The sequence below is a fragment of the Eptatretus burgeri genome, chromosome 6 (assembly GCF_056783735.1).
Source record: "Eptatretus burgeri isolate ZD-2024b chromosome 6, Ebu_testis_v1, whole genome shotgun sequence".
Classification (NCBI taxonomy): Eukaryota; Metazoa; Chordata; class Myxini; order Myxiniformes; family Myxinidae; genus Eptatretus; species Eptatretus burgeri.
The window spans coordinates 3,373,883-3,401,877 of record NC_140966.1 but is presented as its reverse complement, the minus strand read 5'-3'; the positions used below and the strand labels follow the sequence as shown (position 1 = coordinate 3,401,877).

The window sequence follows — 27,995 nt, the reverse complement described above, 5'->3', positions numbered from 1 at the left end:
GAAAACAGTCACTTAAGTCATGTTTTTCTGCCCTTTCTTCATTACCTGGTATGAAATTTGGCTACATTAAGAGTTTAAATGCAATGCTTCTGTGCAAAATGATGAAAGTTAAAAGTACAATAAATCATTGTCCTTTACAATATTGCTGGTAGCTTTTCTAATCTTTGATATATTCTTCTTTCATATGCAGCACAAGGCTGTGACATAGCATCATTGGCTGAGGGCACAGCTGTGCTGCTGATACAATGCCTCCTGCAAGTTAGCGCAGGAATTTAGAATTTGATCATGGTACCAGGGTTATCTCATCTACTATTCGCGAAGGACACCATGGGATATTTAATGTCCACCAATTAATTTCGGCAGACGGGACGCTCCTTTAACATCCATCTGAGTGACGGCACACACATTGATGAATCATCCTGCCTGTGAAACACTGGGACAACAGTTTACAGCTGGGTTGGGATTCAAGCCCAGGGGAGACAGCTTATTGGCAAACGTGCATACCTGTAGGCCATCCTGTCAGAGCTTCGATTATAATGGCCACAATGATAGGATGCTGTAAAAAATGCCCTTTTTACACTATATAAATTTTGGGCAGGGTCAGGTCAGGCAAAGTCAAGCTAAGAGTTTTCCCATTACCAGATTATCAGGGAACATCATGCCTCGTCAGGCCATTTTTGGACAGGGATGAGATAAGCAGTGAAATTGGTGTGGAATCGGGCTGGACTATTTAGGGACAAAACTGAAACATTGTTATTGTTTTGTCCCAGGAAGCAGAATGTTACTTTGTGTGAAAATACTAGCGAGGAACTCATCCTCATGAACGGGTTAATTCCTCCAAAGGCTAATTGGTGTATTTTAGTACAACTTTTCATACCCCTCCCACCAGGATTGGTACTATGTCATACATATTTACATGGAGATAATTTTGTTCCTCCTCAACCCTGAAACCCCATGACCATGAATTTTTTTAAAATCACATAAAACACAAAAACCTTCACAACTACAACTACTGGTTTTCAATTCATTCCATCCATTAGATCAGGAGTGCATATAAGTCAAACAAACAAACACCCACAAAGAGAAACTTATTGAATTATTATAGGATGAAGAAGATTTTTGTACTTTAAAAGATCAAATTTTATTAACAAGGTTTTAAAAAATCGTTTGCATTGACAAACCATAGACAGGAAAAACATTTTCACAAGGGGGAAAATGGCAGGATTAGGCCCCTCCATATTAAAGGAAAATGAATTCTGGGCTAACTTGAATTCAGCAGTCACCCCTTCCATTCCACCCAGCTTCCATTCTGAAGTGGGAAACAGGCAAAGGGATCATTGACTAGTCCTAAACTTAATAAAACTGCAGCAAACTGGCATTAATTAACGATTTAAACCAAAAGCAATTGCAATCACAAAAGTCAGTACATAGACAAGAATTGATCTAACATGTTTCTTGGTCAGGTCTGGACACTTTTCAAGACCCGTTTACGTGGGACATTGTTGGGCGTAACCTCTTTGCAATGGCAGTGGAAGGTCCAGTCTTCTTCCTCATAAATATCTTCATCCAATACCATTTCTTCTGCAGGACCAGGTCAAATATCTATACATATATACATATATATATATCTGTGCAGTGTCTGTGTTATGTTGTCCTGTGTTGCATTGTTACTGAACTACCCCCTCAAATCGTTGTGAAATTGCACCAAACTTCCGGGATGCACCTTTCCCTCCCTTGTGTATGTCATAAGGGTATTTTTTTTTTTAAATGTATGAAAAATCTTCAATTTCAATTGCTTATAAAAATGTAACTCATCAATAATATTATAAATGCATTTGCAAAATAAATGTTTGACTTCTGCTTGGTGTAAATCATGACAACACAGCAACTCACGTACTTGGAGAATAAGTATATGTGGAAAAATTACGGGCCCAGACCGGGAATCAAACCCAGGTCCTCTGGTGAACCATACCAGTACTTTCGCCCAGATAGCAGAGAACTGGCAGAGATGGCAGAGCACCCATAATTTTTCCACATATACTTATAATGTTTGTTTCCTGTTCATTGATAATTACTTATTCTCGTTTAAAACAAGCCTGTCTCTGTAGCAACATGTGGTGAGGTCTTTTGAACTACATGGCGGTGAGATGTTTTTAATAATGTGGTGGGTGTTTTTAATGATGTGTTTTTTTTTAAAAAATAACGTAAGGTGTTTTTAATAACATGGTGGTGAGGTGGTTTTTTAATGTGGAGGGGAGGTGGTTTTTAAAAATGTGGTGTGAAGTCTTTTTTAGTACATGGTGGTGAGGTGTTTTTAATAAGAACAAAGAATAGAACAAAGAACAAAGAATTTCTGTTTTAATAAGAACAGAAGAGAACAAAACAGCTAGACATCAAAAGCAGGGTAGAAGGACACGACAGATGGACACTTTAAAAGCAGGGTAGAAGGATACAACAGATGGACACTTGGAGGAAGGTAAGTGGAGAGGAAAGAGGTGGGGGGGGGGGAGGATATGTTGGTGAACAGGTTGGATACAAGCTCAGGCACAAGTTAGGGGCTGAAAGAACAGGAAGTGAAAATGGGATGAAAGAGCAATTGAACAAATAAATGGAAGGATGGGTGTAGGGAGAAGAGAGAAAACTCAGTCATCTGTCAAACAAAGGGAGTGAGTGCATGGGGAGGATTAATGGGGGTAGGAAAGATCAAGAGTTGGGATGGGAAATGACCTGAGGAGGAGGTAAACAGCTGTCTTGGTCTGAAGAATGAGATTGAACAGACTGAGGAAGTTGGTTTCATCGGTGAGAGAAAAGAGGAAAAAATGAGTGGAGGTGAGAAATTACCTTGGGGAGGGAATATAGTGTAGAGGAGGGTGGGGTGCAGAGCATGGAAATGGAAGATGTTGCAAGAACAGAAAGGAGTTTGTGGACTCCAGAGAGGCCAAATTGTCTGTGATGTGGGAGCAATAGGCTCAGAGATTCAGTTTTGTCATGTTTTGAGGGCCTTGCACTCCATGGCAGCAAGATGTGAACTGTGTGTGGCAGGGGCTCCAGACCAAAGAGGAGAGCAGCATTCAATCCAACTGTCAATGAAGGCCTTGTTGGTTGTTGGACGTTTGGATTTTCCAAAGAAAGAGTTGGCATGACGGTGGATGCCCAGTTGGCGACTAGCTTTGGAGGCCAGCTCTGATATGTGGTTTGCTGAAGAAAGATTGTGATTGATGATGAGGCTAAAAATTGAGGGACTGAATTTAATTGAGATGTTTGTCAAGGAAGTGGAGGAGAGTTCACCTCACTATTATTTTGAGGAGATAGAGTGAGAGTATGACATTTGCCAGGATTTTTTATTTGTATAGAAAGTCAAGGCTCATGGAAGAGCAAGTATTAGTACACTGAATGTATCAGGACACAACAGGACAAAAGGAACAGCAGAGAGAGGGGGAAAACACCAATAGCAGAGTTGAAAGCCAAGATAAAGGGAGACTTGGACAAATAATGGGTATGGGGAGGAATGGGGGAGCAGGTGGCAGGACAGGATTCATGAGATGGACAAGATGATTACAGAAGGAAACTCTCAGGAGAGAAAATTGGAAATTTGGAAGGAAGAGGGATTGGGGTATGGGGGAGGGGGGGGTGGTTAACATATTTGTGAAGACATATTCCAAGTGTTAGACCAGCTTCTCATTCTGTCAAGGTCTGTCGAGAGGAAAGATGCTGCTGCTTGCCTATGTGAAGGATACAGAATGCTACAGCAGAGGATGGAGTCTTCAACAAAAAGATAGAAGTTTTTCTTTGGAATAAGAAAGAACATTGATGAAGATGAGTAATATGACTGGGCCCACGACACTATCTTGGGCCACTCCACCATATACAGAGGTAGGAGATGAGGGGTTTCCATTGAGAGCCACGTGCTGACTACGAGAGTGGAAGAAGTCAGTAAGCCATGAGAGGTGATGGCCTTGAATTCCATCGTCTGAGAGTTTAGAGAGTACGACAGGGTAACAGACTGTGTGATATCCATGAGATGTGTTTAGGGAGACGACCCTGATTGCTTGCCTGAGATTTGGGGTCTCTTTCCATTGTTAGGAGAGCAGCAACAGTATGTCCAGGATGAAAACTAAACTTATGGTCTGAGATCATGCCAAATAGTTGCATTTGAATCTCGTGAAGTATCCCATTAATTTAATAACAACTTGTGAAAACATGTGCTATCGAACATGGACAAAATGCTTCACATTATGCACAATTAATTGAAACACAAATATTGTTCATGAAATGATTATTGTGCAATTCAGTTCTTTGTTGATGCTGTGACTGCAGACGTATAAAGATGGCCTTACCTCACATTGGCAATGAAGATGATGACGTAGCCAGGGAGAGAGATAGGGTTCTGAGTGGAAGGGCCAGCAATGACTCTCTACGCATCATGGATATTGTTAAGGTGACCTGAAAATGTATGATCATCTCTGCTTGTTAGTACATTTTAAAAGAAAAACAAATCAAAACGTTAAATTCATGATGATTCAATGGCACACTTGTTTGAAATGCATTAAGTAGAATGCATCTATTGTAGGTACATCAGAGTAACTTTTTGATTTGTAAAGTTAATTTTTGCATGCAACCTTCAGCAGGTACCTTCTTTCCAATTAAGGCTGCCTTGCTTCTGTAAGATCTGGTTTTATAGTTTACATTATGAATATCCACATTTTTTTTTACTTAACACCCATTGGATGTACATTTTGGATATTGAGTGCAGGTGTACAACAAGAAACGAGGGCCTGCTGTCGACAGGATCACATTGGGAGTACGACCAGGCGAGGTAGTTACAAGCTCTTATGAATCATTCTTGATGATCAACATCTTTTGTTTGCTTATTACCTCCGCCGACAAAGGTGGATGGAGGTTTTGTTTTCAACCCTGTCTGTCTGTGAACAGGATATCTCAAAAAGTTGTGAATGGATTCGGATAAAATTTGGTGGAGGGATTGGGCGTGTGACATGGACGAATTGATTAGATTTTGGTGAAGATCTGGATTCGGATACGAGAATTTTTAAAGTGATTTTTCACCAATGAGAGATAGTGCCAAAACTGATATATAGCACGATATCTCAAAATGTTGTGGATGGATTTGGACCAAAATGTGTGGACGGATTGGGTGGGTGACAAAGACGAAATGATTAGATTTTGGTGAAGATCTGGATTTGGATACGAGAATTTTTTTTTCTTTTTTAAATGATTCTTCACCATCGAGAGTTAGGGCCAAAACAATATATAGCATGATGTTTCAAAAAGTTGTGGATGGCTTATGACAAAACTAGGCGGATGAGCTGTTTAGGTGATAAGAACAAGCTGATTAGATTGTGGTTCAGGTCCGGATCCAGATCTGGCCTATCAGTGGTATAGAAAACGTCAACTGTTCAGCCTCACTGAAGTATGCGTTCCACCGAGTGCCATTCTAATTACAACTAGAAGGGCACTCAGTAGAGCACATATCTCTGCCATGCAATGCCTGATCCATTAGAACATATCAGGCCCAATCAATTTTTGAAATATCATGCTATCTATCGTTTTTGGCCCCATCTCTCAATGGTGAAGAATCACTTTAAGAATTTTAAAATTCTCCTATCCAGATCCAGGTTCGGATCTTCACCAAAATTGGATCAATTCATCCATGTCACACACCAAACCCACCCACCAAATTTCATCTGAATCCCTCCACAACCTTTTGAGATATCCTGCACATGAACAAACAAACACACAAGAAGAAGACATCGTGCAGAGCACGGTACTTACAAAATCAATAAAACGAATTTGACCTCAAAAATAATTGCTAGTTCAATGCAATGACCAAATGTGGAACTCCTCTTAAAATTTCAAGTGAATCGGATGAAAATTGAGGATTTTAGAAATCTCACCGAAGTTGTTGAACTTTGGCCTATGTTGACCTTTTGACATCAAACAATAGACTTCTTCCTTATGACAAACTCTACCATGTGGTGAAGTTTCATGAAGATTGGTTTAAAATTGTGACCTGAAGGTGATAAACAGACATACATACAGACAGACAGAAGAACAAAATCGACGAACCAATATACTTGAAAAATCTTCAGTTTTGCAAGTAACAATAAATATGTCATGCAGAGCACAATACTTGCAAAATTCATAAAACAAATTTGACCTTGAAAATAAATGGTGGTTGAAATCAATGATCAAATACGCAAATCCTCTTCAAATTTCAAGTCGATCGTATGAAAATTGACAATTTTAGAAATTTGGCCTATGTTGACTTTTTGGCTTAAGTTGAGCTCCAAAATACTTGATGGATGAATCCAGTGACCTGATGTACAAATCCTTGAAATTTCAAGTCAATGGGATGAAAATTGAGGATTTTAGAAATTCCACCTAAGTTGGTGACCTTTGGCCTATGTTGACCTTTTGGTCGATGTTGACCTCCAAAATAATTGTCTGGTTTAATTCAGTGATCTGAAATATATATCCTCTTTCAATTTCAAGTCAATGGGATGAAAATTGAGGATTTTAGAAATTCCACCTAAGTTGGTGACCTTTGGCCTATGTTGACGTTTTGGCCGAAGTTGACCTCAAAAATAATTGGCGGTTGAATTCAATGACCAAATATGCAACTCCTCTTCAAGTTTCAAGTGAATCCGATGAAAATTGACAATTTTAGAAACCTGGCCTATGGAATTGGTGGTTGAATTGGTGGTGGTTGACCTCAAAAATAATTGGTGGTTGAATTCAGTGACCTGATTTGCAAATCCTGTTCAAATTTCTAGTCAATCAGATGAAAATGGAGGATTTTAGAAATTTGACAAAGTTTTTGACCTTTTGACCTCAACAATAGGCTTCTTGCTTATGACAAACTCTACCATGTGGTAAAGTTTCGTGAAGATCGGTTTAAAATTGTGACTTGTAGGCGATTGACAGACAGACAGACAGACAGACAGAGTAACGCACAAGACCAACCAATATACTTGAAAAATCTTGGATTTTTCACCAAAATACTTGGATTTTTCACAAGTAAGCAAACAGACAGACAAGTGTGAAAACATAACCTCCTCCCACCTTTGGTGGTGGAGGTAATAATGAATTGTTATACTGCTGTCTCTGTGACATATTTAGAAACAATTCTGTGACCAGGCTAATGATTCTCATTGATCCAATTTCCAATTGTTTGCATTTTGCAAAACGAGAGGTTGACATTTTTGTGGGGTTTAATAATTTAATTCATACATCTGAAATACCTGATGGTTCACTCTTCACAACTCAGTGCTTTGGTCTTCTGGGAGTGAATGGTGCTGGAAAAACCACAACATTTAAAATGTTGACAGGAGATGAGGATATCACATTTGGAGAAGCTTTCCTTATGGAATTCAGGTACTTAATTTTACTTTTAATGAGCTATTGCTAATTTATAATCTACCAGCAAAGGTACTTGGCATTGAAGGGCAACGCTGGGTCCCTGCTCCCACCCTTTACCCTCCCCCATCCCACCCCACCTCCTCCCTCTGGACTCCCACCACACCCACTCTCTTCAGATGCCCACCCCACCCCACCCCACTATGAAAAATAATATGGCTGTTCTTTTTGGGTTTTTTTTAAATACGGATACCGAACCACGAACATGGCATCATCAAGTTTTTTTTTTTCTGTTGACCAATTTATTCCTAGATGACCCTGAAAATTTTTCACACTGATCAAATGCAGCGTTCTTCGTGTCGAATTTTCACTGTGATACCACTTCGCCGATGATGTCTTGAAAAATCACACTTATTCCCGATGAGGAGTACTTTAGTCCGTGAGCCAGTCTCCTGATTTTGACCAATTAGTACCACCTGGGGGCACCAAACTTTATTGTGATTTTCTGATAGCTATATGTATCTGTAACTCAATGCACCATGATGGACATCTGCGACTCACAGCTTAAGCTCAGTAGAGCCTTTTAAACATAGGTGGAGTCTACTCAGAAAAACGTCATATTTTTCTGACATAAGAACAAACACATTGTGTACTCGCAAATATTTATTGACACCAACAACATGAAAAACACAAGTCCATTTCCATGGGATGTACCACTGGAGAGAATTACATGAATTGAATCACACCAAATGATATTGATTATTGTTTATAATGTGGCACTATCGCTGTCACTGTCCGAACCATCAGATCCCTCTTCCTGCTCACCATGGACCTCCTCGTCTTTCATGTTCTCACATTCCTGCAGTAAGCAGGCCTGAGTACAGTGCAGTCCATTCACCATACACTGGCAGGTGGGCAACTTGCATGACTTCTTGCATTTGCAAGACAGGAACTCCAAGACTGTGTTTGGTGCTGGTGCAGCTGTCATCCAGTTGATAACAAGTTCTCCGTCATCACCCAAGGACCAGCCTTTGTTCTCCAGTGGACTCGGGACTTCTGGGTCTGCCTGCAATGCTGTGTGCCAGATGGTAGCCTGATAGTTGGCCCTCGTTGCATGTAGATGCAGACAGTTTTGGCAGGGGGGCAACTGTCCAGATTCTACGTTTCCATCTTTTACACGGAACAGTTCATATCGCATCTCATTCACATCACAGATTTCTGACTGGCTTACGTAGAGACCACATGTGAATTCTTCCAAGACCTTAAGAATTTCATCAGTGAGCTGCCATTCTTTTCCCAGTTTTGCGAATACATCTCTGAAGTGATCATGTGGCATCAACAGTTTAAGTTCAGTGAGCATACCGCGACCACTAAAAGCACTGACTGTGTCACATCCTGTGAATGAATGTAAGCCGAGCAGAGAAGCACACACGCCATGTCCGAGGGCAGCTGACACTTTTGAGATGCTGATGTACCTGATTCGAATAGCTGTACTACATTTCACATAAACGCTGCAGTTAATTTCTTTGTGGAAGGACAGACAGAGAAGAAGGATGTCAGTATCCTCAGCTACCATGATGATGGAAGATACCAGTGGAGCTGCATGTTTGGCGTGGAAGATGACTCTGGTGTCTGCTTCTTCCTGGGATGTTTTCAGTTCATCTTCTTCAATCACATTGTCCCGTGTGAGCCTGAAGCAAAGGTTATCACATGTGACATACAGAGTTTTTCCTCCCAGTTTTACTCTCATATTCGGCTTTTTCTACTGGCTGGCAATGAAACTGATCAGTTTCGTATTACTGGCACCACATGACAAGAGATGTCTCCATTGCTGAATCTTGTGACCAGGAATAACATTGGTGAAGCGTATCCCAGTTTCCGCACCCCTCGAGGTCCTCTCGGCTCCCTTGATGGATAGCTGTTGATACACATCAAAGACCACATCAATGCGTTCGCTCCCAACGCCAATCCTTAGTACAGAGGCAAGCATGTGGTTTGCTAGTTCTTCAAAGGTGAGCTTGTCATCCTTCAGCTTTTGTACAACACTCATGCCGTTAATGATACAGGCAGATGGTCTTTCTATATCTTCATCAGGTGCTGCCTTAGCCTCTAATTTTCTTGCCAGTGCTGCCTTGTTCGCTTTCTTTGGTGTCCCATCTGTGTTGGCTAAGGACCAGGTGATGGGACCAAGAGGATGTTTGAGAACATCCTTCATGCTATGTTTTCTCGACGAAGCAACAAGTATCATATGACGAAATAACTTGTTGTCACTTTTCAGGATGACTTCTTTACTTGATGATTTCGTTTTACAACTTTTGGTAGTGTCAAACGTCTTGAGATTCAGCCAAGGAAGTCTCTCATGAAAGTTTTCTCCTGTTTCCAAACGACTCTCCTGGAACTTCTGACGAGCTTCTTCACCTTTCTTTTGGGCTGACAGGAGATGAAATGACACGTCCCGACATGCAGTAGCACCGGTGGAGATATTGATGAGGTCTGTTTCTCCTTCTTGAAACGGATTCGTCCAATTGGCTTCCAGAAGATCTTCAAGAGCCTGTACAGCATCCTCATCTTTCTTTCTGCGAGAGTGTGTCAGATCATGGTGAGTAGCAGCACCATCGGAGACATCGGTCATCTTGCGGAGATGCTGAAGGCAAGAGCTGCGGTATTCTGCTGTCAGATAGTAGCGGGTTACTGCGCCAGGATTGAGTGAGAACCCTTTGGTACCACCTGTAAAATTTGAAAAGGATTCCGGTTAGTATGGATTGGATATCAAAGGAGTATTTCACATATTTTATGTCAGTTTGTTGAACATCTGTGTAATGTTGAGATGTTGTTCATTCCTGATACATTTGATAGATTTTATCAGCGGTCTGGGTGTCCTTGTTGACAGTTTCCTCGATCGTCTGATCAACTGGGATCCGTCCGAATGTGTTGGTGTGGCTCAACTGCACCGAAAACCCTCCATCTAGCATGTGTTTGTGAACCTGTGGATGTGTCTCTGGCAGCATCGTCATATCACAATAGTACACAGAGAGGTACCTGAAAACAGAAAAATAGTTCAAACTTATTTACTCCAAAGCCATTGTTTAACACTCCAATTATACTGGAGTGATTGATACTTAGTATTAAACTTTATTCAACATTTCAGGGAGTTAGACAGCCCCCCAATAATACAAATAATGATAAACATGCACCTGGCGTAATTTTGTTTGTCATATGCAAAGCACCATGGTATCATCCTGTTGATCCCAGAGAGATGAAGAAGCCAGTTTCCTTCATGTGATGTTCGAATCAGATCTAGCATGATGTCCAACAGATCAAGAAAGGAGGCCCAGAAGGATGCGAGTTGGCCTTGGTTGTTGTGTAAGTGGTCAAGATACTCCAAGAAGCGGGTGAGGATGACTGACACAGAATCATTTGGTAGAACTGATTCCAGTGCGTCTTGGCTCACATCAGCACATAAGGTTCTCATGGCTGTGATAGTCTCTTCTATGTGTCTTCCATCCTCACTGTGGTGTTCTGCAAGCCAGAGATAGAATCCTTTCCACGCTAATCTAAGCATCGCTTCATACATAAGTTTGTAGAGACAGACTCCTCGATTGTAGTGCCTTCCTTCAAGTACGGAGGTGATAGAACCTTCTGCTATGATCCCTGATTCCACAGCAAGATCTCTCAGGCCAGCAGAGGCAAACCTTTTTCCAATGATGGACATAAGATTACACAAGGTATGGAAAGTCCCCATGCGTATTACGACACTCTGGAAGATTTCACCATTCTTCCATTTGATTTCCATAGCTTTCGCATACAGAGCTTGATCAAACACACAGACAATCCCATCCAAGTCAAGCTCTGTCTTTATCTTCATGACCTGAATCAACACATGGTGAACTGTTGACAACTGTGTAGCTGGGGCATTTATCGTTGGAAGATAGCCTACAGTGTCTTTGTGGACAATTTTGTTGCCACTTATCTGCATATTGAAACCCGTCCAGGAACTGACTGACTGATCCTTGGTATCTGAGAGACGAGTCAGAGACCATATCAGGTTCGTTCGCATCGCAATATCCCTCACAGATTGCAGATCTAATACCTGGGGTTTCAAGGCTGGTGGACCCAGTCTATTTCCAGCATTGTACTCTGGAATATCTAGTGGAACAGCAGTTACACTACGCTCTTTCCTGGTGAGAAACTGAGCCTCAGTTTCTTGAGGTTGGGCTGTGTGAACCTGTGGCTGTATCATGATCCCATTCACTCTATGTGATGTGCCTCCACCACTTAAAGTTTCTTCAAGCCTATCTATGTTGTCATAGGCAAGTGAGGAGGGAATGCAAGGATGGGAAGATGATGGTAGAACTATACCTCGGTCTGCTTCTTTCATCTGCTTTTGAAGGCACAATGCAGTGTCTATTTCTTCCAGCTTGGAGTAGGAAACACCATGGCCAAGGCGATTGAGCATTTTGATGAGCTCAACATTTCCTGTCAGTGACTTAACACCCCATGGTAGCAATATGTGTTGAGCAGGGACGACTTTTCCTCGACTGACAGCATAGATACAATCCTGACCTACCGATTGGACAACTCGTTCCACCTTCTGCGTTCCATCTTGTTCTGTTCCATGAAGTAGCAGTTTCAGAAACATCTTTAAAGATTCTGGCATTCAGTATAGCCAGATTTCAGTTCAGCAGGGTGTGGAGGCCAAGGCTTTTCTTTCATGTTTTTAATTTGTCCTCAAGTGGTTCGCAGAAAGTTTGACAATGTTCTCAATATCATCTGAGTACTTTGCATCCTGTAGTTGTTCTTCGGCCTTCATCATTTTGACCACTACCTGCTCCAAGGAAAGGCCAACTGGATATACAAGAAGTTTTCCTTTATCATCAGAGACGAAATGAAGTGACTTCTTGAATTCACATTCTAGCTTCCGGCGAATATGTTTCTTCGTAGAAGGTTTCACATCATTGATGCCAAGTTCGTGCAGGAAATTGAACAACTTTTCAGTCAGTTCCATCATTCTGACAACTTCAGGTTGAACAAATAATGTCTTGCGCACATGCTTGAACAGAAGAAGGTAGGCCTCCCGCTCTGCTGCCAGATAAGCGTCATCATCTTCAGTGACTTTTGATGTTTTTTCCATTGCTCCACGGGTGTATTTGCGGTAACATGATTTATGGTAATGAGCCTCGGCAGCAACCAACTCTCTGGATGCGATGGCAAGTATTCTCTGATCCAATTTGGCCTGGGCAACACTTCTCACTGTTTCATCTGACCTGAGTTCTCTGGACTGTTGGAGTGTTTCCCTGGTGTTCGAACCAGCCACATATTTGCTTTCCTTCTTACAGAACATACATACAGGGTCTAAGACACGAGACGTCATTGAAGGAGCACGAGAAGATTTTCTCCTTTTGGTGGAACATTCTGGCTCAGAGTCAGGTTCTTGGAACTTCTGAAGCATTTTCTTGTGTGTAAAATCAGATCTACAGTCTCTGTGGTAGAACACCTTTTCGCCGTATTCATCTTCTTTAAGTTCCAGGATGGGCCCAAAATTCCGTAAGTTGGCTGCACGGAGTAATACACCAACAGATTCATCGTCTCTGGGTTTGGTCAGTTCAGATTCTGACGTCTGATTGGAACAAATAATGCAAGCCCTTTCTTTCAATGATTGCATTTTCTGTTTTTTTTATTTCAGTGAGTCCATCATGTTTCATTGTAGAGTGTTACCTCCATACAGTCACAGAGTCACCTGAAAAGACATAAAAACTGATTAAGTACACTATTGTCATATAAATGTATCCACTCTATTATCATTTTATTCTCTGGATCCTTGAATAATTTCCAATTTTGCTACAGATGAAATACATATTAACTATGACTTAAGTAAGGTTATCAAATTTAAGATCAACAAGGTATAAAATAACTTAGGAATAAAATGGTCTTACTTGATATTGAAGATCGGTGAAATGAAGACAAGCTGTCGACTGCAAAACAAACTTGACTATGGATGTTAGTATAATAAACTCGAGGTTATTTCACCTTAATAACTTAATCAAATATGAAGAAATTCTCAATAAATGTTATCATGTCCATTAGCAGTAAATATTTATGCTATTGATCAATATTGCGCAATTATCGATGTCGCAGAGATTCGGACGCAAAGAGAAATTACAATCACATTTTTATGTTATTGCAATATATTTGATATACGTATTCCTTAAGTATAATCACTTTCAGACACACACAACACAACTTCATTATGAAAATTTATTTTTATTTGGCCTGTACAGCCATTTTAGCATTAAAACATCGATGACAAAATTGTACATTTTGTGTATTCTGCGCAAAAACATTAATTATGCTATAAAAAAACTTAAGCTGTGAGTTTGAAATGTCCATCATGCATTTTTGTGAAGTATATGGGTACACCATCAATAAAAAATAAGTTTCGTTTGGTGCCCCCAGATGGTACCGATATCTTGGCTGTCTCACGGACTACTTGCCATGTGCTAAGTTTAAATTTTTTCCATGGTGCGGTTTCGGAGATACATAGGTCCAAAGTTTTTCATTTTTCCAACATGGTTGCAAAACCACATGACCCATGACATCATAATTATCCTTAAAAAAAACTTCTACATCAATAGTCACACACAAGTTGAAAATTTTGTCTCAATCCGACAAGCGGTTGCAGAGAAAATGAATTTAAAAGAGAATAAACCCGCAAAATTGCGTCTGAATAATAATAATCATAATAATAATAATAATAAATAAATATAAGAAAAACAATAGGTTATCCAGCCTGAAAGGCTTGCTACCCCAATAATAAACGTCATGGGTCAGGGTCAGGTGTCGGATCAAAGCAGGATGTCTTGGTACACGGTCCTCACTGCCAGCAGTTATAAAGTGCCAATTCGAGTTATGTGTATTATTAATTACGTAACACACCAGTTCACAAAACTACACAAACACCACATTAAACAAGTCGTGTCGATGGACTGTAATCTGTGATTGCTCTTTTTCTTGTTAATTATTGCATTCCAGACATTTGTATAGATCTGTGCATGGTGTCTTACTTAAAACACACATACTCTGTCTTGTGTTACATTTACCCTTTCTGCATGTGCACTTAGTTGCTGCCATTACATTGTCTGGAGCTGGTGGCAGAGTGTCCCACTTGATAACAAGCTCTCTATCTTCCATCTCCCAGCCATGCTGGGTTGAGCTTTATAAGTTCACAAACTGCTGGACGACTCTCCGATAAATTGCAGCTTGATAGTTTGCTCTGCTGATGTGCTGCTTGAGCAAGTCTTGATTTGGTGGCTGTGAGCTTTCAAATTTACAGTCCATCCTGAACATGTTGTACATTAGCACATTGACATCATCCATCCAAGGATGACTCCATGGAATGGAGTCGGTGACTGGTGATGGCTCCACAACAGACTCCAGATGTCGTATCAGGCTTGCTTTGTTTGTTTTCACGATGCTGCCATCCTCATTTGCTAACACCAATGGACTCGTGTTGAGGCTGTATTCTATAACCTCACTGAGGTCCAACCTTTGTCCTTGGAAACTATTAGCAATCTGGAAAATAGGCTTTGGTCTTGCTTGAGTAGACCTTTCTTACTTTTTCCTGTGGATACCTTTTTTTGTCATGTGGGAGAATGTCTTAAGCTTCTACTGTTTGATTGTAGAGTGCAAATCAATGAAGCCTTCTTGCAGTCTCTCTGAATCTGAGAATACAATCTACAAATGTAAAGCCTCTCATTTTTAATCAACAACCAACAACACAGTCATGACAGTCATAGTACATCTTGACCCTCTTCTGGTAAAAAAATTACCAAAATCAAGAATCGCTGCTCACCTGCATTCTTTCATTCCTCATTTTTCCCACCTCTGGAACAAACTCCCACACACTCTTCAATCCCACTCTTCCCTCCAGGTCTTCAAAATCTTCCCTAATCCAAAACCATGTTCTTTACTATCCCCAAACCCACCTCCTTCAAATTCCCTGCTCTCCTTCCTGAAAGTCCCTGTAGTATCCATCTTGTTTACTCCATGTACCCCACCCCATCCCTCTCCCTTCCACACATCTCCTCACATCTCTGTTCTCCACTGTTTTGTCTTTCCCTCTCCCATCCCTCTTGTTTCCTGCTCCCATTGTTATATGTTTTGTGTTTTAGCTCTTATACAAGCCTTGATATTGTCCATTAAAACAAAGACTAATAATTATTGACACACATCCAAGAATCCATCACTACGGTTACAGACAGAAGAGTTGACGTTCACCCAGATTATTAAATTTCTTACATTGTGCACACATGCATGACGCACACAACTGGAGATGTTTACTAGACTGAGACCAAGTTTGGCTTGTAACAATAAAAAAAAAAAATTAATATCATCGTAAATTTAGATGTAAATCATGTCTCAACTAGTACTAGTAGATGACACTGCACAGACTGACTTTGGATCTTTGTCACAAAAATTAATTATAAATTGAAAGCTCATGTTATATAGAATACGTCTCAACAGCACAGCACATCATAGATTTCACACTCACCTTCACTTTCTTAATGCTTCCGCTTTTTATCTTCTGCTCTGAGAAGTTTTCCAACATGGCAGAATCGCTGATGGCATCGACAAGGATATGGAGCTTCCGTGGGCAGAGCGTCGTCTTCTTCTTCTTCTGCATGTGCAGCCTGTGGTTGCTGGTTGCATCATCGGTTGAGGGCAACAGCTATGCCACTGATGCAGTGCTCCTATTACCAGCACTCTGGTACACATTTCAGATGACAGGCTGAGTCAACTCCACCTGATATGAATTCAACAGGGGCTCAAACTCAGGACTCTAAGATCCCAAGCCAGCCACCTCAACCGCTAAGCCAACAACAGGCTTAGTGGGCAGAACTGTAGTTGGGTCACGAGAGCTGGTAGTAGCAGAAGTACGAGCAGACTAACAGAAGTACCCACAAGCAGATCTACACTGAAAAATTATTCGGCTTTGGTTGCAATTACAGCTTCTGCAGTGCCTCATATGTTACTCCATCGAACACAACAATCTTTGAATTTTTCCCAGCCTTTCTCTTGGAAGTTTATCATTTTTTTTTCATTCTTCGTGAGGAAAACAAGCTCACAACATAATGGTTGTTCATTGGATTCAAACTTGAGGCGATCTGAACTCGAGGATGTCGAGCTCATCACCGTGTTTAATTAGTTGAATGCAATGTTGAGAAACAGAAACAGACAAAACAGACCTGCAGGCCAGTTTAAACAATTTGTGTGCAGTGTGTCCGAGGCCCACGATCCGTTTCCGGCTCTCTCCCCACTAATTACTGCAGGAGTCAAAAATCCTCTTTGGCGTTCATAAAACGCGAAGGATGTTGTGGTTATATTAACTGTTCTATGCAAGGCATTCTGGGAAATGGAGTTGTAATACAGTGATATCAATTTTGGGCATGGTTTTAAACATATTGACACCAAGCGCAAGAAGTATGTGTGGCAACAAGTCTTATCTATTTCAAAACATTAATATCAATATTTACATTTTTGAAAAAGAGGTGGTTTGGCTCGGTGACCTAAGGAAATGAGCATTTTCAGTGGTCATTACTTGGTCCACATGCAATGTTAAGCCTTGGCAACATTCATATTTGGATTCAGCAATCTCAAATACTCTTTCAAATGAATTTTCATGTGGTTTGAGAGGTTGTCCCACGAAAATGCACATTTTCCCATCCCATCGCTTGGTCTATATTACTTCATCATTACAGACAGGTCAGTGGTCTCTCTGTCTACTTTTCTGGTATTTCACCCTCTGCTCATTCTGTGCTCTGTCCTCCCCCCCATCCTCCTCCCCCAGGTTTCTGCAGGGCTCATGAGGTCCACTTCCAGCCCCCTTCCAATGAAACTCCAAAAATATAGAATCACCACTCACCTCCACTCAATATTTCCACTTTTTCCCACCTGTGGAACCAACTTCCTCGGTCTTTTCAATCTCATTCTTCCATACAGGTTTTCAAGACAGTTGTTCACCACGATCTCAGATCATCCCCAATCCAAAACTATGATCCTTTTTACCCCCATTAACCCTCCCCAAGCCCACCTCTTTCCAAGTTTCCATTTTTTCTTTCACGAGAGTTTGCTTCTGTATCCATCTTGTCCACCTGTGTGTCCTCCCCTAACCCCTCTTTCTTCCTCACATCCCTGACTTGTCCAAGTATCCCTCTCTTTTGTCCCTCAACTCTACTGTTGGTGTGCTTCTTTTGGTTATGTTACATCCATTACATTCATCCGATGTTCTGGCTTCTCCACGAGCCTCGACTTTGAAGACAAAAAAGACAAAGAAAGCGATAAACCCTTGAAGACCCTGAATATCTTTAAGACCCCAATGACGCTTTAAGGCCTCGAAAACCCTTCAGACTCCATCCGTCCGTGAAGCCGTGTGACTATGCCTATAAATTATGTACTGTTTGAACGTCAGTTGCACCCTGACGACATGTACGTCTATTAATTAGTACTATTGAAATGTACCTTTTAGACTGTTTAGACCCCTTTATGACCCTTTAATACCCCAAGACCTTTAATACCCTCAAGGCCCCTAAAGACCTTTATGACCTTGAAGACCCATTCAACCCTTTAAGACCTTCTAACACCCCAAAAACCGCAAAGACCCTTTATACCCCAAAGATGTTTGAAGACTCTGAAGACCCCCAAGACCCCTAAGACCCCTTTTACATTGAAGACCCTTTCGACACTTTAGACACCTTTAGATCCCTTCATCCTTTAATACCCTTTAGATCCTGAGAACCTTTCCACCTTTCCACCCCTTAAGTCCCTTTAGACCCCTTAGAATTAGACCATAACACCACTTGGACTCCTTTCACCCTTCAGACAGATTAGAGAGCTTGGCCCCTTGACTATTTAGAGCTTTAGACCACTTTGACCTTTTAAGACCCTTTTTACATGCTTGAAGGATTAGACACTTTTGACCCCTTGGGGCTTAGGCACGAACGACTATTGGAGCATACACTTTAGTTAAACCATCTTGATTTGAGAACCTTTGAAGCACAAACATCTATGGCCTTCATGAAAAACACAAATTATACTTTTTTCAGCAAATAATGTGCAAACTCGACCCACCCAGAGGGTGGGTACTCTGCTATACAACATAGAAAGATGAAAATTTGTTTGTTTGTTTATGCATTTGGACCCTGCAAGAACCAGTGTGACCAAACTTTGCATGGTCCCCTCTTTAATCCAGAGGAAGGTCGAGGGCTGTTTGGATTAAAACAAACAAACAATTGACCCCAGATAAAACCAGACCTCAATCGAGGCTTTCAGGCCTCGATTGGGTCTTGTGCTTATACACTGCCTGTTTTTACTCACAGGAGCGATCGAGTAATATGTCTTGGGCAGATTATATGTTGAGGTTGCAGTGATTTGTTGTCATCAACACAAATTTAATTATTATTGTGCTGACATGTGCACCAGTTATTAAAAAGATTGCTTCACACAGGCTTAATAAAACACCTAACTCGGGCCTCAAGTGAGTATGTTGCTTATACACTGCCTGGGTTTTCCCCAGGAGCGATCAAGTTATATGTGTTGTAAAGATTGTGCATTGATTTTTTTGTCAACAACACAAATTTAACTTTTAGAGTACATAATTTCATTGAATTTACTGGGCAACGTCAGGTTCTTCAGCTAGTGTACAATAAAGGGTTGAAATCAGTGCATTATGAGATAATATGACAATTCCAGCTTGATCTCACCTGCTTGTTGCAGTGTGATTTCTGACCATGGAGCTGTCCACCAGCGTATGGGCTATTGCCCACAGTTTGATGCCATTGACCAGTTGTTGACTGCACGTGAACATCTACAGCTCTATGCTCGGCTTCGCGGCATCCCGAAAGGAAATGTTTCGAAGGTGAGTTGCACAAGTTTAATGCCAGATTTGTTTGTACTTTATACTGTCCTATTATACTGGCTCGTATGATGGCTCAGAAGTAGTGATCATGTTGTGTGCAGCAGGTGACTGCTGGTTTGTATCATTGGTGGGAGCACGGCTGTGCTGCTGATGCAATGCCCCTCGTACGGTAGGTTAGAGCAGGAATTTGTAATTTCGGCATGGTGCCGGCGCTAGCTTGCCTAATCTTCCCGAAGGACACCATGGGATCTTTAACATCCACCAATGAATGCTGGCACATGGGACATGCAGCTTAACGTCTCTCTGAGGGATAGCACACATACTGATGCAATACAGTATGTACAGGCTTTTCCACCAGGATGACAGTTTATAGCTGGGCTAACATTCAAACCCAGGCTGTATAGCTCAGAAGTGAGTGCACATACCTCTCAGTGATTGTGCGAGCCCCTCGGAGGTAGTGCACTTGCCTTTCAACTGTGTTGTCTGGGGTTTATTCTCAACTCTCTATGAATAGTCGCCCAGCTGTTTTGGAGGCAGGGCATTGCATGAAGCCATGCAGACACATGCTGTCCTTTAGAGGGAATGTTTCGTGAATCAAGGGTCACATAGAACCCAAAGTCCAATTGACCTTCTCGATTATCCTTTGTTATTTTACCAATATACTCATTTATACTAAACCACACACAGAAATTCACAAGTGTTCACTTCAAGGCTGGTCAACTATTCACACATTACGTATGTACACTCTACTTCTCCATAATGACATGTGAACAACAGAATGTGTGTAAATTATGCAAATTATGGTATTCACATATTATGTAATCACATTTATTGTCACGCTTTAATTCTCAGTCGGCCATGACAAAAAGTGCTCAACATTTCAACTTTGCCCCAGTACAGCATGTTATTCCCTTCAGGCTTCAGAATGCACTTTTACATTCATTCTTTACGCGAAGAGAAATGCTCAAACATTGATCGTGAAGACAGTATTCAGAACACACACAAAGGGAACGTTCTCCTGACCTTAATGCTTTCCCTTGCCAGTGGAATTTGAAGAAGTCACTTTGTCTTTCTCTTTGTGCGGAGGTGCCTGGTGTCAGGGGTGAAACACCACCAGCACATTAATGAACAGGCCCTAAAATTCCATCCCAATCGGGTCATTATTTGGCCCTTCAGAAGGCCACGTTGCTGCAAGTAGGTAGTCTCAAATGGCTGGCTTCTAACACAGCCACGGCAGAAAGACACAGGGTAATCCATTCTGCTTTGGGGCAAGATGAACATTTTGGAGAAAGTGCACATCATCATTGGCCTGCCTGGAAATAAAGTACATCGATTTTCATTCATTTCAGAGGGCCCGTTCTGGGATGCAAGGCCCCGATCAAAGCCTCACTCCAGCACCAGAACAAATGATTAAGATAGCCGGAGAACATAAAAGATGGAAGACCACCGTTCATGCCTATTTTTATACATACTGTATATATGTTGCCCCTGCAGTGACATTCCTCTCCTATGCTGTCCTGATCTCGCCAGAGTCCAAAAAAATCCTTTGTTCTCGGATTTTTGGTTGTCACTTGTGGAACGTAAGGTCTTTGCACAGTGTGGCATGAGGAGGGGGAGGGGGGGACAGGTGTGTCAAGAAGGGATAGGTTCCTTCTATGCTGAAGTTGTCCCCCCTCTTGCAGCTGTGTAAACATGAAGCCCTTTCTGTGCAGCAGGAAGTGAGGAGATCCTGCATCCCTCACATAAAGTAACTATGTACAGGATGAAACACACGGACTGGAGGACATTATGCTCGTTTACAATCAATAAATCGCATTGTAACTATTCAATTCAAAGTTGTTGATCCAGCTGTCCTATCTGCTATAACTTCCCATTCATTCGGTTGTTCTTCTGTTCTTGCATATGGCAACTTGGCTGCCGGGTAGTCATCATTTCTTGGAAGCGCGGCTGTGCCACTGATGCTGTGCCCCTATACCAGTACACTGGTACTCATTTTGCTAAACTAAGAAGGATGACAGGCTGAATCAACTCCACCTGGTGTTAATTCAGTAGCCAACGGGGATCAAACTCAGGATCCTAGAATCCTAAGCCAGCCACCCAAACCGGTAAGCCAAAACCAGGCTATTTGGTTGTTGATAACAATCCAACAGTACCTAAAGCAAAAGAGTAAGCTACTATGTGCTGGTTTAAAGGCTGGAAAATATATCCTCTTCACACTCCCCCCCACCTCTTCAAATTATACTTGCATGCATTTTGTTGCCACATTATGACATGAGAAACTTGTTGCTCCACCAATTTTGGTTGTCAGGTTCTATACTTAAATACAATGAGCAATCTACCAATAATGAAATTGAACACAGAGGTAAAGAGGGTGTAAATATCAAATTATTTGCATATACATATCAACATAAATAGACTTTTTGGGAAAACAAATACAACACAGTATATGTTTTCTTGCAAGGAACTTCAACACAGGAGGAGGCCATTAATAATAACCATTCCTTTTGCACTATCAGGCTGTCAAGGCATTTTCCAACTGACTGCAGGGAGGAACAAACAATCCTGGAAGGGTCCCCACTCCGATGCAGGATACTCGAATGGCTCGTTTTTACCAGCAAGCTGGTTCTCATTTTGCTAAGCACGGAAGGATGACAGGCTGAGTTATCCCACCTGGAGGAGGAGAGGAGGAGATTGGGACCATACTCTGTGCAGAGCATTGGTGCTGCTTAAGCAGTCTCCTTGGCGATTGGGCACAATCCTGGACGGGTTGCCACTCCAACACAGTATACCAGCATGCTGGCACTCATTTTGCCGACCTTGGAAGGATGACAGGCCGAGTTAACCCCACCTGGTATTAATTCAACAGCTGAGCGGGATTTGAACTCAGGACCCAAGGATCCAAGCCCACCACCCTAACCATAAAGCCAACACCAGGCATGGTATTTATGTCACGACAAGGGCTTTATTTAACTCAGGACCTTAAGATCTCAACCCAGTCATCTTTACCGTGAAGCCACCAACAGGCTTGGAGGAGGCCATTAGGCCCATCAAAGTCTGCACTAGTATTGCCACCTTATAGTTGTTTGTCCGTGCTCTATCCTTTTTTAAATGTTCAGCGTCAAGCAAGGAAGCAGCATGCAAGGACAAACAACCAGATGTTTTAAAGTCTTTGATATGACTCGACTGGGGTTCGAACCACTGCGGTTTAGCAGGTACTCTAACCATTACACCACCGAGTCTGGTTAAACAAGACATGAGTGAATGGAGTGAATATAAAGTTTGTGAATATAAGGGAATATAAAGTTGTATATTGTGGTGGAATAAGGTTCGTGTTTGAAATTAAAGTAGGATCTTGGCCAATGTCTATGATAACATGAAACCTCAATCGGTATGATTACAGATAATTTGATAACAAATATTATTACCCTGCACTCGCGTAGTGAAAATCAGGGTTAGGCGATCGGTCGCGTACGTGTGCCGTACGTACGTGCGTACGTGTCTGCATTTAAAAAATTCATTTTCTTAGCAACTATTAGTCTGATTGACACAAAATTTTCCAAATTTAGTGTGCCTCCTCCTGTAGGCATTTATAATGATAAATATAACATCATCGGTCACATGATCAGTCAGCCATATTGGTTCGAATGCGGGAAAAAACCTTAAAAAACAAGACTTGGCTCACACCAAGTCCTTCTCAAGACTGTGAATCCCATCTAATTTGAATTATTTATGTGCTTTAAAACACAATTGGAATGAATGATGTGGAAACTGTGGAGGTTTTATGCCTCTGGATGCACATTCGCAGTGGAGTAGGCAGGCTATAAACAAAATAAATGGAAGGCAGGCTATGGGAGGAATTTGCTTATAAATGCCAATACAAGTTGATTTTTAGAGAAAGAAATACAATATATGTTTCCTTACAAGAGCAATACAATGTACCTCCATACAACAAGAATGTTGTATGGAGATTATTCATGTGTAGTGAGAGCGATGATGTTCTGGTTAGAGCATCTGCTCTGAGTCTTGGAGGTAGGTGGTTCTTATCCCAGCCAAATCATATAAAAAAACTTTAAAAATGGAATGTGCTACTTCCTTGATTAATGGTCAGCATTTAAAAAGGATGGAGCAAGGACAAATGACCATAGGTTGGCAAGGATAGTACAGGCTTGATCGGCCTAATGGCCTCCTCCTGTGTTGACATTCCTTGAAAGGGAACTCATATTTATAATGCACTGTATTTCCATTTACCCTCGGGTTAGTCCCCTGTTTTTGCTGAACTGAGTTTTGCTCAAGCATCGACAAGAAAATTTCCAGAAGCAAAACTTCAAATACAGTCCAACCCTCTTGTATATTGTGGTGGAAAAGAACTCAATTTCCACACGATGGATCAGCATACAAAAGAGAATCTTTAATTCCGTATGTATGGAGGAAGAAAATTCAGTGATTCACTGAAACATTCAAATGAACTTCACTGAACAAAGAAGCCTGAAGCAATCTCTCTTATACGCATTTGACATCCAAAAAATGGGAGGATGAGATATTTGGCAATTCAACTTCGGGATGAGCTAATAGGCACAAGGCGAAAGTTTGTAGTGTTATCAACCAGGTCAGCCTGTTTCTATGCAGTGAGCAAGACTTTTTTCATAGTAAGATATTCATTTATCAATATGTAGGTCAAAAGACTGTCGGGGAAAGGGAAACATTACTGATAGCCAATTTGACTCCAATACAAAAATTAAATTTATAAAGTATCAGAAACAAGTGAATTTAATTGAGAATACATAAATATAATTATTTTTCTTCCATAATATACTGGCAGAGTTCCCGCCCTACGGGCGATCCAAGCATGCAACACGTTCTACTGACACATATCTTTATTTGGGTGGTGCATAGGCAACTGACAGCTCTGTAGAGGCAACCCCCAGGTTACATGAATGAAGAAAAAAATACCTACTTCTTATAATTCAAAACACCACACCACACTGCACTGGAAAACTTGGGGATAGGAATACTGCACTGTAAATGGTGGAGGCTTGTAATACCAGGGAAAACGTGAAGGTGGCGCTACATGATGCACATTTAAATGGAGAATTTGCATTCCCCTCTTCCTCCAAGACCACCTGCAAAGATAAAAACACCCCTATCCATTAATTTGGGTCACGCTGATTCCATGTAGCAAGTCTGGATGTCATTGGTCCAGAACTGAAGTAGTATCGCGACAAACAAACACACAAACACCGGTCAATTCGTTTTTAATAAGGGAAGAAAGGGGGAAGTAATTGTGAATGTAACATTCTGTATTTATTACCCCCTGTTGGAATTAGTCTGAAATGGGGGCTTATAGATTTGGTCTTGATTTTCGTATCCGTGCGTGCATATTTCGGACATGTATGGACCGATTTTATTCATACTTAGCATAAAGATAAAACATGATGGTATACATATGCTTGTCATTTTGTTTCGACATCCGATCCAAGATGGCTGACTGGTAGCTGTTTTAGTTGGGAAAAAATAACCTGATGTTGAACACGTCCTCAACCATTTCTCAGACGTGCATTTACTGATGTTGTTCAAACTTGGCAAACAGATAATGAATGATGGCTTGCATAAGCACGTCATTTTTTAGCCGTATCGCGTTGCGAACGCTGGCTCTAAGAGAGCTCCGCATTGTTCTTCTTCTTCTTCTTCTTCTTCTTCTTCTTCTTCTACTTCTTCTTCTTCTTCTTCTTCTTCTTCTTCTTCTTCTTCTTCTTCTTCTGGTGAAGACAAAACCTTTATGACGCAGGTCTTGGACACATTTGTCCTTGTTTCAACATCAGATCCAAGATGGCCGACTGGCTGCCATTTTAGTTGTAAATAAACCGATGTTGAACACCTCCTCAACCATTTCTCAGACGTGCATTTACCGATGTTGTTCGAACTTGACATGCAGATAAAGAATGATGGCCTACATATGTACATCTTTTTTTTTGACATCATATCCAAGATGACCGACTGGTGGCTATTTTGTTACTTAAATGTCTTCGCAACAATTTCTCAGACAGGCATGGTCTGATTTCATTCAAACTTGGCACAAGCACAGTACATGATGGCATACATGTTGCCCTCAATTTATTTTGCTATATGAGCAAAGATGGCTGACTGGTAGACCGGCGGTCATTTAGTTGTCCATAAATACGGGCTTGCCCTTTAATTCCACACAGCAAATTTACTAAAACAACGGTGGCTATGACATTTTTTGTCTTTTATACTTGTTTACTCTCAACATTGTTCTGAACAAACAGGGATAGGAACAATGTAGACATGATGGGCTGAATGGCTTTCTCATGTGCCAAAATTCCCTGTGTAATGTTGTTAAGACTGGGAAGAAATGGGGAGGGGAGGACAGAGAGTTGTGGGTGGGGGTGCATGGAGTTGGAAGAGGGAGATTGAGATGTTGGGAAGGGGTGGGGATTGAGGACTTGGGGTATGGGGCAGTTGAGGACTTGAAGAAATAATATTTTACATTATGCAGAATTTCCATGGGTCCCGTGGGGTCTTTTGGGTCCGTTGAGTCTTTGGGTCCTCGGTATTTTAGGTCCTCATGGTCTTTTTTGGCCCCAGGGTCTTTTGGATCTTCGGGGTCTTTTGTGTCCTCTTGTTATTTTGGGTCCTTGGGCTATTTGGGTGTTTGAGGTCTTTTGACTCCTCAAGATATTTTTGGGTATTTGGGGTTGTCAAAGTCTTTTGCATCCTCTGTGTCATTTGGGTCCTTGGGGTCTTTTGGGCCCTCTGGGTATTTTCAGTCTTTGGGGTCCTCAGGGTCTTTTGGGTATTTAAGTGTCTGTGGGACCTTTAAGGGTCTTTTGGGTCTTCACAATCTTTTAAGGGTCATCTGGGTTCTCTGGATCTTTTGGGTCTTCAGGATCTTTAAAGGTTTTTGGGGTATTGTGTGTGTTTGGGATATTTTGTGTCTTTGGGGTCCATTGAGTCTTTTCAGTTTTTGGTGTCTTTTGGGTCCTTGAGGTATTTGGGGTGTTTTGGGTCCTTGGGGTATTTTGGGTCCATGGGGTCTTTTGGGACTTCAGAGTCCTTGGGGACTTCTGGTTCCTTGGGGTCATTGGGTCTTGAGGTAATTTGGGTCCTCAGGGTCGTTTGGGTCCTTGGAGTCGTTTGGGTCCTCTGGGTAATTTAGGATAAGTATTTCAGGTGACAATTGTGGGTGATATCAAGTCAGCTGGCCAACCAATGGGTGAAGAGCGCATATACATACATAATCGCACACACTTGCTCCATTATAGATAGAGATATGAGTATTTTTGGTGTTGACATTAGAAGGTCAATTATTTCTGTCAAACTTGCTTTAATGTAAAAAAAAACAAAAACAGCCTGAAAACTGGCTCTGACTGAAGATGTCATAAATCAGTGGATCTCTGAGCCTGTTGGAGCATAAAGTGCTTTGTAATTATCTTGCAATATAAATGAGTTGTAAGAATGATTCCGTGCTCGATATGCAATTACAAGAAGGTTAGAGTTGGGTTAATTGTATAAGCATCATAATCGTAGCAGGAACCCCATTTAATTGGATCAGCAACTTCAATTTACATATACTGTAGTGATTTTCACCCCTTGCACGTGAAGTGAAAAGTGGGGTTGAGCAATTGGTTTCTGTCCGTCCATCCGTCTGATCAGTTTATGATTGAGGAACAACTTATTTCAATTGAATACTGTGTTATATTTTGAATACAAATTGGAACCTACATTGCCTTCATAAAGTATTCACACCCCTCGACTTTTGTCACATTTTGTTGTGTTACAGCCTGAATGTAAAATGGATTAAATTCAAATTTTTGTCCCTGATCTTCAGGTAATACCCCACAATGACAAAGTGGTTTTTTTTTTGTTGAAATTTTTCAAATCCATGAAAAATAAAAAGCTGAAATGTCTTGCATCAATAAGTATTCAACCCCTTTACTATGACACTCCAAATTGAGCTCAGGTGCATCCAATTTCCTTTGATCATCCTTGAGATGTCTCCACAACATGAATGGAGTCCACCTGTGGCCAAGTCAATTGATTGTACATGATTTAGAGAGGAACCAACCTTCTATATAAGGTTCCACAGTTGACTGCATGCCAGAGTAGAAACTCGACTATGAAGTCCCAGGAAATGTCCATAGAACTCCGAGATAGAATTGTGAGGAGGCATAGATCTGGGGAAGGGTATGAAACAATTTCTCGAGTGTTGAAAGTTCCCATGAGCACAGTGAGCTCCATCTTTAGGAAATGCAAAGAATATGGAACTAACCAGACTCTTCCTCGAGCAGAGTTCCTTGGCTGCACACACACACACACACACACACACTCTCGTGTGCAGCCTTGTGGCTGCTGGTTGCATCATTGGTAAGGGACGTGGCTATGTCGCTGCTGCAGTACCCCGATTACCAGTACGCTGGTGTCCATTTCGCCGACCTTGGAAGGATGACAGGCTGATTCAACCCAGTTCCTTGGCTGAGATGGGAGAACCTGCCAGAAAGACAACGATCTCTGCAGCACTTCACAAATCTCGGCTTCATGGGAGAGTGGCCAGATGGAAGCCCATCCTAAGATAAAGGTACATGACAGTGTGCTGGGAGTTTGCAAAAAGGCATGTGAAAGAATGAGAAGAGCATGAGGCAAAAGATTCTGTTCTGATGAGACAAAAATGGAACTATTTGGCCTGAATGCAAAG

At 41.4% G+C, this 27,995-nt stretch overlaps 1 protein-coding gene across 1 annotated transcript in view; it reads left to right on the top strand.

Annotated features, from left to right (window-relative positions):
* The window catches only part of LOC147024132 (phospholipid-transporting ATPase ABCA1-like), a 315,313-nt gene that overhangs the window by 232,982 nt on the left and 54,336 nt on the right, over positions 1-27,995 (top strand). The window contains exons 39-43 of the mRNA XM_085883724.1: positions 1,464-1,593; positions 4,318-4,438; positions 4,754-4,816; positions 7,286-7,392; positions 19,144-19,285. Of these exons, the coding sequence (XP_085739850.1) occupies positions 1,464-1,593; positions 4,318-4,438; positions 4,754-4,816; positions 7,286-7,392; positions 19,144-19,285 (563 nt within the window). The remainder of the gene's footprint in view (positions 1-1,463; positions 1,594-4,317; positions 4,439-4,753; positions 4,817-7,285; positions 7,393-19,143; positions 19,286-27,995) is intronic.